Raw genomic sequence first — 19,725 nt, forward strand, 5'->3', positions numbered from 1 at the left:
TGTGTATGTTTGCCTTTCTCCCTTTCTAACCATCTGTAGGGCTTAGTAATACCCCTGTGGATCTCTTGAATTCAATAGTTTGTCTGTATTTATCTACCTTTCATTATATTCACCTATCCTAAAAGGGCCCTGCATTTCTACCTTTGGAGTCCATAGTACATTTGTCTGTCTTGCTATTTTTGAAGTCCACAGTCTGTCAGATGCAAGCTCATTCTGAAATACATAAGAAATTCATCCAATTCGTGTGTGGGGGTAAATTTTTCTGTGGCCATAAATTGAACTGTGACCAGTGAGTTGGGAAGCCACTGCTCTAGCTACTTGGCCAATAAGGGTACACCCGGCCACTTGGTATGTGGCTTGGGTGGCTTTCTGAGTCAGACGGGTCATGATACGTCTTTCTATCCTTAAAATTGACTGTTTGTCCGTGTACCCTTCCACCCATCCCCTGGGCTAATTAGTACACCTTTGAATGCTATGGGGATTTTTTTGCACTCTGAAGGGGAGCATTGCATAGGTGAAGCTCTTTGTGATGTTAGTGGACTTTATCCTGCTTCGGCAAATGCATGTAGTGACAGTTTTGGTGGCAACCATTTTTGTACTAATGCATCAGCCAGTGACTTTTGCCAGATTTTTTAAATGTCGTAGGTATTAGTACTTGTTAATAATTACCTATGTGGCTTTTTTTTTTTTTTTTTTTTTTTTTTTTTACAACAAAGGAGACAGCTCAAGGGCACAAAAAAAAAGGAAACAATAATAACAAAAAAAACGCCTGCTACTTGCTGCTCCTGAAAAGAATCCAAAGAGGTGGCCGAAAGAGGGGTCAATTTGGAATGTAAATAGCTACAAGTGTTGGATTTTCACAGTTAACTTGACTTAGTTACAAACTCAGTCGTAGAAGATGATAGCTATAAAAAAAAAAAATCAACAAAACAAACTAACCACATCTTGAAAAACAGGTCAATAAAGACAAATCAGCCACACTGTTGTTGATAAAGACTAATACAATCTTTAAAAAGTCAGGCATTTATTACTGATTCTACTGTAGACTAATAAAGAATTCCGACAATGGAAGCCAGAAATAAGTCGTCAAGATTGGTAACGGATGAAGCATTTAGTTTAGGGGGCGTGCTGGTCTAGTGGGTTAGAGCGTCAAGCCATGAAAGTGAAGAGCCAGGGCAGGGCAGTTCAAACACACTGGTCACCTAGTAACTGACGTTGTTTTAGGAAGAGAGCTGGTGAAACAAATAACCTCATCAGCTTGTGAGTGATGGGACAAGTGACGTTAAATTAAATTCAGTGCTTATAGAGAGAAAGCCTTTGCAATGACCCCTGTTTAATCCGTTTTGTATTCTTTTCTCCTTCAGCTTTTCTATATTTTTTTCCATAGGTTTTGAAAGTGTCATTTTTCATTTCGTTTATCTGCAAATGATTGTTCACATTTAGAATTGTATCTTTTCTTGTGTTGAATGAATAGATCAGTTATGTTTATGAGTCACTGACACAGGTTACAGAAAAATGTAAGATGTATAAAGCTTTCCATTTCCACCCCACAATCCACATAAACATATCTATATAAACAACTATCTTAATATCTTGCTTTCCTTCTCTTGCTCGCTCTGTCTCAGCACCATTCCCCCTGCCCACAGACACACACAGATCTGCTTTGTTGTTCAGACTGATGGCATGAGTTCCATCACCAGCAACCCCACACAGATTATCCTCAGTTTAAATCACCATCACTCATTCTGAGCATTCACCGCCACTATATGCTTAACATCTAAGGAATATTGATGAGGTGGGTTTAGCATCATAATGGTCTTCTTCTTGGATATCCATTTTTTTTCTTCTTAATAATACGTGTGCTATTTCCAGGTGCTGAAGCAGGTGCACCCAACTCTGGCGGCCAAGGAGGATGCTCTGGAGTATGTTGAGAGCCTGATCCTGCGGCTGCTGTCCACGCTGTGTGCCAAGCCTGCCCCACACACCGTCCAGGTCAGCTCAACGCACACACACACACACACACACACACACACACACACACACACACACACAAGGATGAGGAGACAATTTTAGAGCTAAGAACATCCATGAATTCAAAGCAGAGTTAAACAGAAGTACCTAGGTATGGAGACAGGACAGTACAAGCTTAACTCGAATCCTGTGTACTATAACTAGGTAAATATAACTAGGCAACAAGGCAAACACACACACACACACACACACACACACACACACACACACACACACACACATCTTTCATCAATCCTTCACACTTTATTTTTAGCATCTACACAAAAACCTTATTGACTTCACCAACCTCACACCTAACCACCTCACCTTCTCCACCCCAACCAGGATGTGGAGGAGAGAGTTCAGCGCACATTCCCCAACCCCATTGACCGCTGGGCCATTGGGGATGCCCAGGCCGCCATCGAAAAGGGGCGCAAGAAGTCCCCGCTGGTCCTCCCCGCGGAAAAAGCACATCCTCTCCTGAAGGTACGTCTCTGAGGGTGTTTGGTGGCCATGTTCCAAGCCTGCTCAGTGGTGGCATTTATTAGCAACTCAGAAAACAATGGCAGCTTCTATATTGTCTTTTGTCTTTGCTGAATTCCACATACATATTTTTTTCAATTACTGAAAGAGAAAATATAATGTTTGAGGTAGCCCTTAGTCTGTAAAAGTGGTATATAGAAAGCTTGTAGAAAAGGGAGTCTAGCAGGCTGATATTGCTGGAACTGATGTCAAGGGAATGACTTAGGAGGAAAGAGTTGGTAATATGTGTATTATCTTGTCATCATCATCTTTTATTGTTCTTGATTTTCTTGCATTTTTTCTTTTTATCTCATCCTCAGTGATTCCTTCCTACTCTTTGTTTTCTTCCATTACATTCAGTATTTGTAATCTTCCCTCATTTCCAAAAGCCTTCCCCAAAAACTTTACAACATACTCAAAAACCTCCAAAACCTTTTCAAAAATCTCTCTGAAATATCTCCAGCACCTCTAATACTTTACTCTGTCTCCCCAGGATGTGCTGCAGTCCAAGATTGACTACCAAGTTACCCTGTACATAGTTGCGGTCTTGGAGTACATATCGGCAGACATCCTAAAGGTGAGTCCCGGGGGGTGGCGGCTTGGCAGGGCGTGTGTGTGTGTGTAAGAAGGTTGCACTGTAAGGAATGTTGAGCGTCAGGATTTGGCTCATTATTGTACGTCTTGGTTTTCATCCTGTTTGGTAATCTTTCACATGTTATTTTTTACCTTAGTTATTTTGGATAGAGAAAGATGGAAGCTCTTCTGCCATGGCCATCCCCTGGTGGGAGCTCCTAGGAGTAGGCGTCGATGAAATGATGATGATGATAGTTATTTTATGGGATGTTTGAGATGTTTGTGTTTACTTGTTCTAGGTCTTAATGTGGTGTAATATATTTTTTGATACTAAACTGAATTTTCAAGACCAGGAGAGTGTTAATTTAGTTTTGGTTTTGATTGCATATTCAAATTCCTAAATGAAGAACGATTTTTTATTGACTTTTATTTACTGTTATTTTTATATTATTTACATGATGGCAAATCTCCTAACTCCAATTTCCACGAACAGCTCGCTGGGAACTATGTCAAAAACATCAGACACATTGAAGTCACCCAACAAGACATCAGAGTAGCAATGTGTGCTGACAAGGTAAGAGAAGTGATGTCTTTTCCTTATTGATTTTTTATTGATGTTGTTTTGCTAAGTGCTCTTCAGAACTTACTGACTGCATCGCTCAGCTCTTTGTCAAACTGAACGCAAATTTTTGCTGCAGCTCATCTCCGTGCTCTTCAGACTCCTAATGCAAGAGTTAACTGTGTCTTCATTCTTTCATCTCTTGTGCCAGTAAATTCTGGAACACCCTTCATTTGTGTTTCATATCTCCAACTGAATCTGACCCTCTTTCTTTTAGTCTCCTGTCCTTTGTTAACCCCTTCACTACGGCCGGGCCAAAACAGCGCCCCACGCTGTATCCGGGATCGGCGCCTGCGCCAAATTTCAAATGTCGCTATTGAATACAACAAGTTTTCAGCCATAAACTCAACATAATCATCATGTATTTTATATGAAAACATGCAGAATTAAATGGTGCACATAAAGAAACATGAATTAATTGATAATTTTGAGATGTAAGCATAAATATAGAGATAAAATAACTCTTGTTTTGGCTGAAGCGAGCCAGGACGCAGTATGCGCGTCCTCGTGGTGAAGGGGTTAATAGGAGTCAGATTGTGGTCTTTTTCCTCACTTTGTTTCACCCTTGATCTTCCTTCTATGCTGTAAATAAAATTCTTGGAAGTAGTATACTCAGAATGCCATCCTGCTACTGTCTCTACCTCCTATGACTTAACTCTTGCAAGAGGGGAGGATCAAAACACCTCTAGATATAATGATTTTCTGTTAGCATCCACTTCTGGTTGTGTTTGTAGAAGGAGCATATGGAGAATTTTTATCATTATTTTTTGTTCCGGCCTTAGTGTGCCTTTAAATAAGGAAATACTCTGTTCTAATGTTTTCCCTCTCTCTCCCATCCCTGTAGGTGCTGATGGACATGTTCCAGCAAGATGAGTACGGGGAGAGCAGCGGCCAGTCAGAGGACCCCAATGTTGACATTTCCATCACCTTTGATGAACTGGTGAAGGACCTCATCCAGGAGAAGAAGACCTACATTAGGGAGCTCAACATGATCATCAAGGTAACCTCCACCATTCACTTCCTCTCCCAGCAATCCAATGGCAATGCTCACACTCTGTTATCTTGACAAGTTGTTAGAATGCAGTTTGGAAGATTTAACCCGTCCGCTGCAATTGGCATGGATTTGGTTTTCACTGGTAGCCTGGTAACATATACTCCCAGGCCTTTCTCTGCCTTTGTGGTGGATAGTGGAGTGTTTCCCAGGTGGTATTGGTATGCTGGATTTCCCCTCCCAAGGTGCAGGACTTTACATTTTTGTTCTGTGAAGTGTAGCAGCCACTTTTTGATCCATTCCTGTAGCTTGGTGATATCTTCTTGTGGGAAATCCTCAGTCAAGGGGTTAAGCAGGTATTTTTTATCCTATTTAAGAGCTTCATAATTTAGTTTCCTATGGATCTAACAACTTGGAGGAATAGGTTATAGTAAGGGTTTCCACGTGCTAGACAAAAGTACACGCATGATGGTGGGAGAAGATTGATCCTTCTACCTTATGATATTAGAGTAGCAAGATTTAAAGACTTGAATCATCAGAATTTTTTGTCATCCTTGCATTTGTGAATATACTAAAAGGCAGAGAAACTGTACTAAGGATGGGGCTGTTATTTGACATTTTATTCCTTCATCTTTCAATTCCTTGCTGTACTTAGAGAATGTGAAGGAGGTAGTATTTAACATTTTTTCCTTTTCTCTTTGCTAGGTCTTTCGTGACAAGTTGCAGCAGATCCCGTCGCTCCAAGAGGGTGGCCACCGGGAACTGGAGGTCATCTTCTCCAACATCACCGAGATCTACGACTTCTCCGTCACACTGCTGGGCTCCCTTGAGGACACCATGGAAGTGACGGAGGAAAACGAGTCTCCTGCCATCGGTATCTGCTTTGAGGAGCTGGCGGAGGTTAGTCTGGGGGCAGGTGACGGGATGAATGAATAGACTGAGATGTCTTCCATTTTCTTCATTTGAAATCTTTGGTGCCTGATGCTTGTGAATTTAATGAGTGTAAAGGAATGAATCAATATAGTTTCAGTCTTTTGTAGCATTTCAGACAAAAAAGTTTTCCTTGGGGTCCTGAGTGTTATACAGCCTCATTCTGAAACTCTAAACAAAACGCATATTCCTTTCTCTATTGTTTTAAGTTTGATGAATAAATTAAAGTCTCCTTATGTGGATTCTTTTCTGATTTTTTTGCTTAATGTTTGTGTTGTTCAGCCTTAAGAACAAAGAACAGAAAGAACTATTTCCTCACTTTTCTAAGGCTCTAAGTTTGACATATTCATTATGGCAACAATTAAGCCTGAAGAGCAGAACAAAATTACATAAGATTTCCCTATCTCCTCCAGGGCGCCGAATTCGACGTGTACGCCAAGTATGCAAGTGACGTGCTGCGACCGGAGTGTGCGGAGACGCTGTCCGAGGTGGTGAGTCGGCCGGATGTGAGTGACGCTCTGACCAGTGCTGGCCACGGCTTCAAGGAGGCCGTCAAGTACTACCTGCCCAAGCTGCTCCTCGTCCCTGTCTACCATGTCTTCACCTACTTCAAGGACATAGATGTGAGTGTGTGCCTGCTTGCTTCAGGGATGAGTTCAGGCTAACTGCTGACAGATGATGAGTGGATGTTTGTCTGTTAGTCCTTGATATTGGTCCTTTTTTCCAAAGTGTGTCTTTTAGTATTGTATATCTGTCAGTTGATCTGAGAGGCTGTTTTGGTTATGTGTTTTGATTTGAATTTGATGAGGAGAGAGACATATTGGCTCTCTCCCAAAGTTTGTGTGTTCTAGCATTGTAATATATCTCAGTAGTTAGGTTGTGTTGATGATGTTGATATTATCTAGATGAAGATAAAGACAATTTTAGTGTCATAACATTAATTTCTCTGGATTATCTGTGCTGAAATGAGAACCGTGGATGTGAAGTATTGCAGAATGGCTTTATTTGGGGTACATACATAACTCTTTCGGGAGCCTGTGTTATTAACGATAAGAAACATTGACCATAAACTAATTTTCCTGCCGTTTCAGATGTTGATTAGTAACACAGAGTCTGAGGAGGGACGGGAGAGCCTGGAGCAGGTGAAGGGGCTGTTGTGTCCCCTGCAGAGTCAGCTGGATCGTAACATTCAGAACTCACACTACGCCCCGTACCTTAAGAGGAAACTAACGTGAGTCCCTTTACTGCTTGCTTCATGTGTCTTAGAGCTTGTGTAATATCTTTAATCAAAGTAACGTAACTCCTACTTCTTGCTATATGTGTCTTTGGGTTTGTGGAATTTCTATAGTCACATCTTATCTTGCATCCATCACAGTGTTTATTTCTTTCTCTTTTTCTTTTTTGGTCTGGAGAGCGACTGACTTTTTTTTCGTGTGTGTGTTTTCCGTTGCAGAGAAATCACTTCCCGACACAGACGACAAAGCAGGCAACAGACGCTTATAAAGATGAAGGAGCTGCAGCGTTCCATAGACGGCTGGGAGGGCAAAGTCATCTCACAGTGTTGCAACGAGTTTGTCTTAGGTATGACGAACTCACTATTTCTTATTTCACTGTCTTGCTCTCACACTCTATCTCTCAAATGTCTTTCTTATATATATCTCACTCAATCTCTTTATCAAACATCTCGCTCACGCTCTCTCAAATTCTCTCTCACTCATTCTCACTCTCATGTTCTCTCAAATGTGTTTCTCTCACTCATGGTCTCCCTCTCAAATGTCTCACTCTCACACACTCTTTTAAATGTCTTTCTCTTTCTCATTCTCTCCAGTCATAGCACCTTGGTCATATACTCCAATCTCTCTTTCTTTTGCTCTCTTTCAAGTACCTTTTTCATGGAACTTTGATTTTAATTAACATTGAGACACAAACACTCATTGCCTTCTGCCTTCCTCTCTCCCTGCCACAGAGGGCGACCTGCACAAGCTCACAGCCATGGGGAAGAAGCCGACCGAGCGCCACGTGTTCCTCTTCGACGGGTTAATAGTCCTGTGCAAGAGTAACAGCAAGAAGTCCTCGGGCACGGGCCAGGTCAGTCGGGGTTATTTTTGTTTGAGCCGCATGACAGGATCTGGTGGCTATATATAAAACATTGCTAATTATGTCGCTATGATTAATTGGTTTGAGCTGGGCACCATCCATTAAGATTAAATGTAATACCCTTTTTAGTCCTTGCCTCTGTTCTGTCTAAGGGTTTGTTGAATCAGAGGTAAATTTCTCACTTGTCTGTTTGTAGTAGGTAGCCAGTCCATGATGAAGATTTCTCTGCCTGACTGTCAATGCTTCCCTTTGCAGGTTGGATATAGATTTAAAGAAAAGTTTCTGATGAGAATGGTGGAGATCCTTGACCGAGAAGACACTGAAGGTGTGTTGGGTTGTTGTTGCTGATTTTATCAATAGGATGCACTCATAGTTTGCCTGAAGATATGAATTAAAGGACCCAATTTGTTTTTGTAGAGTTTAGTCAATGAAGGAAAAATGTTAAGGAATAATGAATGAATATAAATCAAAACCATTTTTCTTCATCCAGAGATTAATATATAAAGATAATATCCTTTTATACTCATGCATGTAGGAAAAGGACCATTTAGATGATAATTATGAATCGTGAATAAAAAAAACTGATGTCTTTCTTTACACAGAATAAAAATGTAATCTGTTATTTTCTCTCATACAGAGGTCAGACATTCATTTGAGATCCGGCCGAGGGACCAGCCCAGTGTGGTGCTGCTGGCCAAAGACACGGACGACAAGAACACCTGGATGGCCGCTCTCGTCATGCTCAACACTCGAAGGTGAGCAACGGGATTTTTATTACAACTAAGTTTAAAGTCGGTATCATAAGACACTTTCGGTTCTCACATCAGCTATTTTTAAAGGTCAGAGAGGGGGTCAATTGGGTTTTAATGAGTGTTTCTTCTGGTTCATGGTACAGAGAAAGGGTCAAACTACCGCCAGGGTCATAAAACTACCCCTGGAAATGCCCCAAGCTCCTACGAAACCCTTGTCAAATAGGTGTTCTTGGGCAACGAAATGTCTTATAATACAGCCTTAAGTGTTCCCTAAAACATTTATGGAGGGCAGATGGAGGAATGGTGGAATCAGATGGAAATACTCAATAACTTCAATGGAATGGGTTAATTTTCTGTATGCTTTAGCCACAGACAGCATAAAAGAGCCTTCACATCACACTTTATGCAGTTTGATAGAAAATTTGTTTAGTGCCATATAACCACTGTAGTTGTTGCCCTGTGAACTTGTACCCCATCCACTCAGTCAGTCAGTCAACCAGGCAGTCAATCAATCAGTCAGTCAGTCTACCCCATCCAACCAATCATTCAGTCGGTCTACCCCATACAATCAGTCTTCTTTCTTTTGTCTATTGTCCATCTACTCCATACAATCGGTGACTTAATCAATCATTCTCTCCCTTTCAGTATGTTAGAAAGAACCCTAGACAGTATACTACTAGATGAAGAGAAGCAGCACCCTCTCCGCCTACCCGACCCCTCCGTGTACCAGTTCGCCATCGAGGACTCTGAGTCAAACATTATCATCGAAGAGAAGGAGAACTCAGGAACGCCTCTCATCAAGGTTAGTGTTTGTGTGTGTGAGTGTGTGGTTTTGTGGTGGTAAAAGTGATTATTCTATTTATTTATTTTTTATCTATTTTTGTGGTATATAACTGATTTTTTTTGTGGTGGTAACTGATTTTTTTTGTGGTGGTAATAGTGTTTTTGTGTGTGTGGAGATGATAGTGTATTTGTATCAGTATTGTCATTATTACTGTCATATATTGTCTTTCTCATTCTCCTCTTTTTCATATCTCACCATCAGCTGTAGTTATTTTTTTGTTATTTATTATCATCATATTTTCCTGTTTCCTGTTCCTTATACTCTTCCATCCCTTACCACTTTCCTCACCCATATTCTTATCACTCCTCATATTCTCCTTCACTTTTCCCCCTCGTGAACAAGCTTAATAGCCTTCCTCTCCCTCCACCAGGGGGCGACGCTGCCAAAGTTAGTGGAACGGCTCACCTACCACATGTATGCCGACCCCATGTTTGTGCGGACCTTCCTCACCACCTACAGGAGTTTTTGCACCCCCATGGTAAGTCATAGCAAGGCCCAGCCAATTGGAAGACTTGAGCAAGATGAGGCTAGGTTGCTCAGCCCACCTTTTTCCATCCCCCTGTAGGTCATGTTCCTCAGTCCACATTGTTCTCTCACTCTGTAGTATGACCTGTTTTTGAGTGAGGTAAGTTTGGGGTAGTCGATCCATAATTTAAGATGTATAAGGTATAGTAGGCTATGTAGCTCAGTCCACTTTGTTCCTTCCCTATGTAGGATCTGCTTGGTTTGTAGATTCAGAGCTTAAAACTTATATAAGGCTTATGGTCGCATTTTAAACATTTCATCGCCCAAGTTCACATATTTGACCAGGCTTTCATATGAGTTGAGGGCATTTCCAGGAGTAGTTTTATGACCCTAGTGGTAGTTTGACCCATCCTCAGTAGCATGAGCCTAAAGAAACACTCATTAGAACCTGATTGATCCCTTCTTTGACCCTTAGAGATAATTGATGTGAGAATTGAAAGTGTTATAATACTGGCCTTCGTCATACTGTTGATTTAGCACTTAAGGCTGTAGTGTAAGGCTGGAAGCTAGTCACATCAGTTGCTCAGCCCTCCTTGCCCCCACCCCCTGTAGGAGCTGCTAGACCTGTTGATCCAGCGCTTTGACATCCCTGAGCCTGAGCTGCCGGAGGTGAGCGAGGAGGAGACGCAGGAGGTGAAGAACCAGCAGCTCTCCATAAACAGAGAGATCCTGAAGCGCTTCCGAAAGGAGTACTCGCAGCCTGTACAGTTTAGGTAAAGCTGCGGAATGGCGTTGTTTGATGAAGTTTATGTTTCCTTCTTCGTACGACATGATGGCTTAGGGTCATATTTTAAAACATTTCATCGCCAAAGTTCACATATTTGACAAGGCTTTCGTATGATGTGAGGGCATTTCCAGTAGTTGTATGACCCTGGTGGTAGTTTGAACTTTGAACTTTGACCCTTCCTCAGTAGCATGAGCCTAAAGAAACACTCATTAACACCTGATCCCTTCTTTGACCTTCAGAAATCAGTAAGGGAGTATCAAGATAGCTCCCCAACTTTGTGTTCTTTTTATCTTTTTCTGTGCCCTTGAGCTGCTTCCTTTACTCTAAAAAGAAAATAAATCTTCTTATTCTTATTTCTTTCATCCATTTGTAGCAGCAGCAATATATGGGCTTCATTAATTCTTCTTTTTCTCAATAGTTTTCCAAATCACAGCTTTATTTTCCTTTTTTTTTTTTACAGCAAAGGGGACAGTTCAAGGGCAAAATCTGCATATCTAATTATGTCTTTAACTTCAAAATAACTGCAATACCATATTTCCATTTATTTATCTATCTATATATCCTATCTAACTATCTATCCTTCAACCACACACTATCTCTCCCTTTATTAAGTACACCATATTTAATCACCATAATGTCAACGCTACTTCCTTCCTGCAGGGTTTTAAATGTGTTACGTCACTGGGTAGACTATCACTTCTACGACTTTGAGCGTGACCAGTCCTTGCTTGAGAACCTGACCAACTTCCTGGACAAGGTGAAGGGCAAGTCCATGAGGAAGTGGGTCGAGTCCATCACCAAGATCATCCAGAGGCGGGTGAGTACTGGCGGCCTCCTTGTGTTGGCTTGCGGTTGTTTGTTTTATTTGCTTTCTGTTCCTTTCTGTCACTACTGTACTTCTTTTCCTTATCATTTGCATCCTCACATCTGTTTTATTTTCTTTCCTCACCTTTCCTTCTTCCTTTTCCTTTCTTTCCTTGGCTTTTTTTCTTTTCTTTTCTTCACTTTCCAGAGTAATAGGAGACTCAAGAAAATGTGTAAGGAAAAAGATGGGTAATAACTGGCAGCAGCCCTCACATTCCTTCCTTGTATATTCTTTCTCTTCTCTATAATTCTATGTAGTTTTCCTCTTATCTAGTAATGCCTTCTCTACTCTTTAGTCTCTTTGCAAGCTCTATCTTCTGTATACATTCCTTTACTTTTCAATACATTTGTTCCCTTCACTTCCCATCCCTTTTCTTCCAGCCTTTTTTTGATATATGCACATAATTTCTTGGTAAAAAAAATCCTTTCCTTCCTTTTCTTCACCTTCTCTCCCTTCCCTCTCTTTCCCTCCCTTCCCTTTCCTTTCCTTCCCTTCCCTTCCCTTAACTTCCCTTCCCTTCCCTTCCCTTCCCTTCCCTTAACTTCCCTTCCCTTAACTTCCCTTCCCTTCCCTTAACTTCCCTTTCCTTCCCTTCCCTTCCCTTCCCTTCCCTTCCCTTCCCTTCCCTTAACTTCCCTTAACTTTCCTTCCCGTGCCATCTCTAATGTACAACCCCATACTGTGCCTCTTAACTCCATGCTTATCCCTCTAATCCTCCTCCTCCTCACAGTGCAACGAAGAGCAGCGGGAGATCACCTTCAGCCTCAACCGGTCTCCCCCCTCCCCGAAGTGGCACATCAAGTTTGAGGAGAAGGACTGGGAGGCCATCCTGCCCATTGGTGCTGGAGGAACATCGCCCAGCGTAAGTCCTTGTCTTAGTGTGTTTATCCTCCCTTTGTTATGTTTGCTAGTCTGTTTAGTGTTCTCATTCTTCTAAGTTCTTCTCGAGTTGGGAATGTGTATGTGTGTTTGTTTATGCTCCTTTTGTTTGTTTGTCTAGGTCTTTTTGAAGCAACACTGGGGAAATGTATGTGTTTGTTATGGTGCTGAGGAGAATCTGTTATTGTAGTGTTCATAATCAAATTTGAGTTGATTGTTTTCATTGAACATTTTGGAGCCGCTAAACAAACCCCAAAGGTGTTCCTCGCATTGCTTGTGTGTAGAACCAGTCTAACTATTTCCTTTTGTATAGTGACAGAGGTACAGGGAATCTATACAAGAGTTATACAATTCCTTTCACTGGCACATTATTTTTTCCAGCCTGACTACGTGCGGCCACTGCTGATGCTGCACCCCATTGAGATCGCGCGACAGCTGACCCTGCTGGAGTTTGACCTGTACCGCGCCGTGAAGCCCTCTGAGCTGGTGGGGACGCCCTGGACCAAGGAGGACAAGGAGAAACGCTCACCAAACTTGCTCAAGCTCATCTACCACACAAACAATGTAAGGGGGAGGCTGTTGTACTTTTCACCTTGTTTTTATTATTACTATTATTCTGATTTTTCTCCCACCAAATTTGCTCAAACTGATTTACCACAGTGTATGAATAAGAAGGAGGCTCATCTGATATCTTGTTTTAGTTTTCAATTTTTTGTTTTATTATTATTGTTATTGTTTTACTTTTTTTTTTTTCTCCATCAAACTTGTTCAAATTGATCTTCCATGCAAACAGTGAAAGGAGCCTCATTTGATCTCTTCTCTTGTACTCTTCAAATTATTCTCTTTTCCACTTTACCTCTCCACTCTACTTATTATTATTTTATCATTATTATTATTATTAAGATCCCTTCCCATTCCTTCCTTTCCCCTCCTTTACTGTCTCTCTTTCCCTCCCTTCCCTTCCTTTTTCTTCCTTTCCCCTCCCTTCCCATCTCACCTCTAACATACAACTTCCCTTCCCATTCCTTCCTTTCCCCTCCTTTACTGTCTCTCTTTCCCTCCCTTCCCTTCCTTTTTCTTCCTTTCCCCTCCCCATCTCATCTCTAACATACAACTTCCCTTCCCATTCCTTTCTTTCCCCTCCTTTTCTTTACTTTCTCTCTTCCCTCTCTTTTCTTTCCCTCCCTTCCTTTCTCTTCCCTTCCCTTCCCCTCCCATCCCATCTTTAACATACACCTTCCCTTCCCTTTGCTTTCCCCAACCGTCCTTTCTTCCAGCAGTCACAGTACAAAACTTACCTGCAGTAATCCATGTGTTCGTTCGTCTGTGTGTTCCTACAGGTAACAAGGTGGTTCATGAGGTGCATCGTGGACACCGACAACTTTGAGGAGCGCGTTGCCGTCATGTCCAGGATAATGGAGATCATGGTCATGTTCCACGACCTCAACAACTTCAGCGGCATATTTGAGATCCAGAGTGCGCTGGGCTCGGCGGCCGTGCACAGATTAGAGCACACGAAAATGGTTAGTAGCGGAGGTGGCTGTGTTGTTTTTTGTTTGGGTTTTTGTTTTCTTGTTAGTCATTTTTTCTTTTTCCTGTTTGATTTTTTGTTTAATTTTGTTTACAGTCTAATTAGTTTCTTTCCTCTTTTCCTACCTTTTCCATTTCATGCCTTTCCTTTTTTTCCTTTTCTCTGCTTTCTTTCCTTTCCAATCCTTTTATAATTCTCTGTCTTTCTATTCCTTTCCTCTCCTTTGTGTTCCTTTTCTTTCCTTTCCATTCCTTTCCTCTTCTTTCCATTCCTTTCCCCTCCTTTTCTTTGTTTTCCTTTCCAATCCTTTTATTTCCTTATCGTTCAGTTTCTCTTCTTTCCTCTCCCTTTCATTCCTTTACATTCCTTTCCTTTTGTTTCTTTCTATTCCTCTTTTTAATTTACATTCCTTTCCCTTCTTTTCCTCTCCATTGCTTTCCATTAGATGCAGCACCAAGAAACAGACTCATTGCATTCTTCATTCCTCACCAGCTTTGCCATTTCTTCTTCATTATTATCAGCTCAGGATTACTTGCGTCCCTCTAGTCTAGCTTTTCACCTCTACATTTGGAAGAAAGGACAGTTGGGGAGAGGAAAGGGAAGGGAATGGAAGGTGTACGTTAAAGATGGGATGGGAAGGGAAGAGAAAGGAAGGGAAGGGAGAGAAGGCAAAGAAAAGGAAGGAAAGGAAAGGAATGGGAAAGGATCATTGCATTCACCAGTTTTTTGCCAGTTCTTCATTATGGCTAACACACACACGCACTTGTTTCTCCGCTGCAGGAAGTGTGGAAGCGACACCCGCCGGCCCAGCTCAGGGTGTTCGAGGAGGCAGCAGAGATCAGTGAAAACCACTGTAAAAAGTACCAGGAAAAACTCCGCTCTATTAACCCTCCCTGCGTTCCATTCTTCGGTAAGTCCTGCTCCTGTTTTTTTATATATATAGTAAAGGAGGCAGCTCAAGAGAGAAAAAAAGATACAAAGAAATAAAAGCCCATTATAGCACTGTTCCCCAAAAGTAATAAATGGAAGAAGATACATTGTTCCTTTTCCACCCACCCACTCACACATGTCTCTCTCTCTCTCCCCTTAGGAATGTACCTGACCAACATCTTGCTCATCGAAGAGGGCAACCCAGACTTCCTCCCAAGGGCCGCCGAGGGACTCATCAACTTCTCCAAGAGGCGGAAAGTTGCCGAGATCACCGGGGAGATCCAGCAGTACCAGAACCAACCCTACTGCCTGGAGGTGCAGCCACGGATCAGGGTGAGTGTTGGCCTCAGGATTTTGTTTGGCTAACCCCTTGACTGCGGATTTCCTACAAGAAGACATTACCAAGCTACAGGAGTGGAACAAAAAGTGGCTGCTACAATTTAATGAAGAAAAAGGTAAAGTCATGCACCTTGGAAGGGGATATTCAGCATACTGATACCACATGGGAATTACTCCACTATCCACCACAGAGGCAGAGAAGGACCTAGGAGTACATGTTACCAGGCTACCAGTGATGGCGAAATCCGAATCAATCACAACGGAGGGGTTAAGGGGAGCATCTGGTTCTTGGGGTTGAAAATCTAGCTGTCCCAGTATTTTGTTATTGAGCTAGCAGGGCACCAAAAGTATTAAAGAATGTTCCCAAGGCACAATTTCCCAGCCAACATCCTCAAGTTGGTAAAAATCAACTTATGGTGCACATAATATTCATTTGTCAATCACTTAAAACTTTGAATGCAGCTTGGAAAGAAAACTCAACCAATATTGTAGGTCTAATTGTCTAGGAGTGAGGTTCCAAAACAGGTTCAGAGTTAGGGACAAAACATAATTTTTGCCTCTAATTCCATACCAAGTGATTGATTTTCAATTGCAAGCATACAAAAGTCATGGTTTCTTGTTCAATGATTGTTACATTTATTTATCTATTAGTAACGAAGATGTAATCCGAGGTGGTTGCTCCCATTAACCCGTCCGCAGCGATTGGCACGGATTTGACCTTCACTGGTAGCCTGGTAACATATACTCCCAGGTCTTTCTCTGCCTCTGTGGTGGATAGTGGAGTGTTTCCCATGTGGTATTGGTATGCTGGATATCCCCTCCCAAGGTGTACGACTTTACATTTTTCTTCATTGAATTGTAGCAGCCACTTTTTGTTCCATTCCTGTAGTTTGGTGATGTCTTCTTGTCGGGATTTTGCAGTCAAGGGGTTAAGGTACATTTGTTTTTATATGTATGGTTTAAGTTTTGGAAAAGTCTTAGTCAGGGAGGTATATGGTGGAAGGCACGTCGCCTCACCCACCCTACTATGCCATCTCCGGGGGTCCCTCTGAGCGAGTCTTTATGCAGGCTGCCTACCAATTGTAAGTACATGGCAGGACTTCCTCACACCATTGGCTATGTGGATGCCCCCTTAGCTTTGGTGTGTGCCCCTGTCAATGGACTGATAATGCAGTGGTTGTTTCTGTTCAAAAATTAAGTGTTCAGAGTTCAGAGAGGGCACAAGGTCCATATAGGGGTACTCTTTGGGTATGCCACTGGTATTCTACTTGTAATGAAATATTTTCCAAGATCTACACCATGAAAAATATGCATGTCAATTATTATTATTATTAGGAGGAGGAGAGGAAAAGTAAAAGGATGGGAAAAACAGGAGAAATGGAGGAAAAGAAGAAAAAAATGAAAGAGGAGGGGGAGGAGAGAAAAAGAAAAATGAGGAAATAAACAGGAAAAGTGGAGAAAGAGAGGAAATTCAGTAAGAAAATGGATGAAAAGAGAAAAAGAATGAAAGAAGAGGAAGAGGAGAAGAAGGAGAGAAAAAGGAAAAGGAGGGAAAAAAAACAGGGAAAGTGGAGGAAAAGAGGAAATTCAATAAGCAAATGAATGAAAAGAGAAAACAAAAAACAAAACAAAAGAGGAGGTGGAGAAGTAAAGAAACGAGATGAAAATGAAGAGGCAGGGGAGGAGGAGGAGGAGGAGGAGGAGGAGGAGGAAAGTGCATGGGGGAGGAGGGGGGGGGGGGGGGACTTACAATTGAGAGGATGGGAATGCTGCACCTAGGAATGGGTCTCAAGCAAGGGTCTGATTTGCCCTGTGGATAAACTACCTCTGTTTTTTGGCACTGGTAGAACGGATGGATGGGATGGATTTTAGTGTTCATGGTTGTTTGTCGAGGGGGATTTGGGTCATGTTTTGTTGTGGTTGCTGGTGATTGGTTGTAGTGGTTGTTCTTATTGTTGTTGGTAGTGGTGGTATTGGTATTTTTTTTTTCGTTTTTTTTTTTTTTTTTTTAATTTTTTTTTTTTTTTTTTAGTTAAGGAGACCGTTCTAGGGCGTAAAGAAAAATATAAGAAACGCCCGCTACTTACTGCTCCTGAATAGAGGTCAAAGAAGTCTTGGTATTAGTGGTTGTTGTCTTTACTGTTGTGGTTGTTGTTGTTGGTAGTGGTGGGAATGGTAGGGTATTTATATATGATAGCTACGGTACATGAAGATCAAGAATGTAGACAAGAAAAAATAAGAACTATAATATTTTGCTCCGGTAAAGAAAATATTTAAAAATGTTGAAATTTCCATTGCTCATTATTATTATTTTCTTTATTATTGTCATGTTTTTTCATCCTCCATTTTCCTCTTTCTAATATTTTTTTTTTCCTTTTTTTTTCCTTCTATCTGTTTCCTTTTCTGTATGTTCTGTTCCTGCTTCTCATCATCTTCTTCTTCTTCTTCTTCTTCTTCTTCTTCTTCTTCTTCTTCTTCTTCTTCTTCTCCTCTCCCTCTTTCTTGTTCAATCACATATTTCGCCATCCTCTCATTTGTAAATTCTTCCCTCCTCCTCCTCCTCCTCCTCCTCCTCCTCCTCCTCCTCCTCCTCCTCCCCTTCCTCCTCATTTTCAACTTTTGTTTCTTTACCCCCTCCTCCTCCTCCTCCTCCTCCTTCATTCTTTTTCTCTTTTCATCCATTTTCTTCGTGAATTCCCACTTTTCCTCCATTTCTCCTGTTGTTCCCTCCTTTTCCTTTTTCTCTCCTCCTCCTCCTCCTCCTCCTCCTCCTCCTCCTCCTCCCCGCATGCCATCCCTCCATTTCCTCCTTCACTTAACTTTCCACTCCTCCTCGTCCTCCTCCCCTCACATTTCTCCTCCTCCTCCTCCTCCTCCTCCCGGTTTGCTGACGTAGGCGGGCAGAGAATGACGTCACTATGGCCGTACTGTATAGATCTCTCTCTCTCTCTCTCTCTCTCTCTCTCTCTCTCTCTCTCTCTCTCTCTCTCTCTCTCTCTCTCTCTCTCTCTCTCTCTCTCTCTCTCTCTCTCTCGCTGTTTGTGTGTGTCTTTTGTTTTCTTGTTCGTTTGGTTTGTGTTGAGAGAGATAGAGAGAGAGAGAGAGAGAGAGAGAATATGGGATTTCGATTCTGTGTTTTTGTTTTTCTCATATTTTGTTTATTTATTCATTCTTTTTTTTTCAACTGTAATCAATCATCTCTCTCTCTCTCTCTCTCTCTCTCTCTCTCTCTCTCTCTCTCTCTCTCTCTCTCTCTCTCTCTCTCTCTCTCTCAACAGCACCCCCTCTTTCTCCTATATCTGTCCTCCTCCTCCTCCTCCTCCTCCTCCTCCTCCTCTTTCCTCCATCCTTCCTCTCCCGTTTTCCCTTTCCTCCTCTTTCTAATTTCCTCTTCCTTCATGTCTTCCTCTTACCTCATAATCCCCTCCTCCTCCTCCTCCTCATTTTATCTCCTCCCCTTCATTCTTCCCCTTCTTCTTAATCTCCCTTCTCTACACCCCTTATCTCCCCTCACTCCCCTCCCCCCCTTTTCTTTCCCCTCCCCATCTCCCTTTTATCTCCTCCCTTCCCCTAATCTCTCTCTCTCTCTCTCTCTCTCTCTCTCTCTCTCTCTCTCTCTCTCTCTCTCTCTCTCTCTCTCTCTTTTTTTCCCTCATTTAACCCATTTTCTTCTTTTTCCTCTTTTCCTCCATTTCCCCTCCTCCTCCCCCTCCTCCCCCTCCTCCTCCTCCTGCCTCACCCAATCCACACGTACAACCTCTAAACACGCCTACACACCCACACCCACGCCCACGCACGCCCACACCGCCCCCGTGACGCAGAGAGGGGCGTATGTGACTTAGGTTCTGGGAATGAGCCAGGAGGAGCCGCCCGCACCCGCCCTCCCCCGCCCGCTCCCGCCCGCAGCCGCCCCCTCTGACGTAGGTTTGTCGTCAGAGGGTGCCTGATGTATAGGGTGGAGGAGGTGCGTATGGGGGGGCGGGGTGGGGTAGGGGTGGAGGAAGGAACGGTGTGGGGTGGGTTATCATCATGGGGGGAGGGTGGGTAGGGTAGGGTGAGGGGGGAAGGGGGGAGGGAGGTGGGGTATAGGGGTGGGTTATCGTCATGGGGAAGGGTGGGGGAGTAGAGTAGAGGGGAAGGAGTATAGTGGGGATTATAAGGTTTGGAATTGGAGGAAAGAGGAAGGGGGAGTGGATGGGGGAAGAAAGGGGGGAATAGAGGGGGTTATGGGGGAGAAGAGAGGGGGATAGAGAGCGGTTGAAGGGTTAGGTTAGGGAGGGTAAGGGAAGAGGAAGGATGGTATTGGAGTGGTTGTAAAGAGAAATGGGTGGGGAGGGGAAGAGATGGGGTGGAGGGAAGGAAGGAAAGAATGAAGGGTGGCAGGGAAGATGGGAGGGAGGAGTATGAAGAGGGTGGTGATGGGGAGAATGGGTGGGGAGGGGAAGAGGAATGGGGTGGGGGGGAGGAAGGGTATGGAGGGGGTTCTAGAGAGGGGAAGGAAGGGAAGATGGGGAGGGGTGTAAAGAGGGGGGTGATAGATAGAATGGGTGGGTAGGAGGGATGGGGTGGGATGGGGGCAGAATATGGAGAG

At 42.8% G+C, this 19,725-nt stretch overlaps 1 protein-coding gene across 2 annotated transcripts in view; it reads left to right on the forward strand.

The window, feature by feature from the left end:
* The window catches only part of LOC126997008 (son of sevenless homolog 2-like), a 67,707-nt gene that overhangs the window by 2,737 nt on the left and 45,245 nt on the right, over positions 1-19,725 (forward strand). For both annotated transcript variants that reach the window (XM_050858040.1, XM_050858041.1), the window contains exons 2-22: positions 1,873-1,992; positions 2,356-2,496; positions 3,026-3,109; positions 3,599-3,679; positions 4,569-4,724; positions 5,421-5,615; positions 6,059-6,268; positions 6,737-6,876; positions 7,099-7,226; positions 7,612-7,733; positions 7,998-8,067; positions 8,380-8,497; positions 9,140-9,296; positions 9,709-9,816; positions 10,416-10,576; positions 11,251-11,407; positions 12,186-12,317; positions 12,716-12,898; positions 13,675-13,857; positions 14,646-14,775; positions 14,956-15,128. In XM_050858040.1, coding sequence (XP_050713997.1) covers positions 1,873-1,992; positions 2,356-2,496; positions 3,026-3,109; positions 3,599-3,679; positions 4,569-4,724; positions 5,421-5,615; positions 6,059-6,268; positions 6,737-6,876; positions 7,099-7,226; positions 7,612-7,733; positions 7,998-8,067; positions 8,380-8,497; positions 9,140-9,296; positions 9,709-9,816; positions 10,416-10,576; positions 11,251-11,407; positions 12,186-12,317; positions 12,716-12,898; positions 13,675-13,857; positions 14,646-14,775; positions 14,956-15,128 — 2,949 coding nt within the window. The remainder of the gene's footprint in view (positions 1-1,872; positions 1,993-2,355; positions 2,497-3,025; positions 3,110-3,598; positions 3,680-4,568; positions 4,725-5,420; positions 5,616-6,058; positions 6,269-6,736; positions 6,877-7,098; positions 7,227-7,611; positions 7,734-7,997; positions 8,068-8,379; positions 8,498-9,139; positions 9,297-9,708; positions 9,817-10,415; positions 10,577-11,250; positions 11,408-12,185; positions 12,318-12,715; positions 12,899-13,674; positions 13,858-14,645; positions 14,776-14,955; positions 15,129-19,725) is intronic.

This window comes from Eriocheir sinensis, chromosome 11 (genome assembly GCF_024679095.1).
Source record: "Eriocheir sinensis breed Jianghai 21 chromosome 11, ASM2467909v1, whole genome shotgun sequence".
Classification (NCBI taxonomy): Eukaryota; Metazoa; Arthropoda; class Malacostraca; order Decapoda; family Varunidae; genus Eriocheir; species Eriocheir sinensis.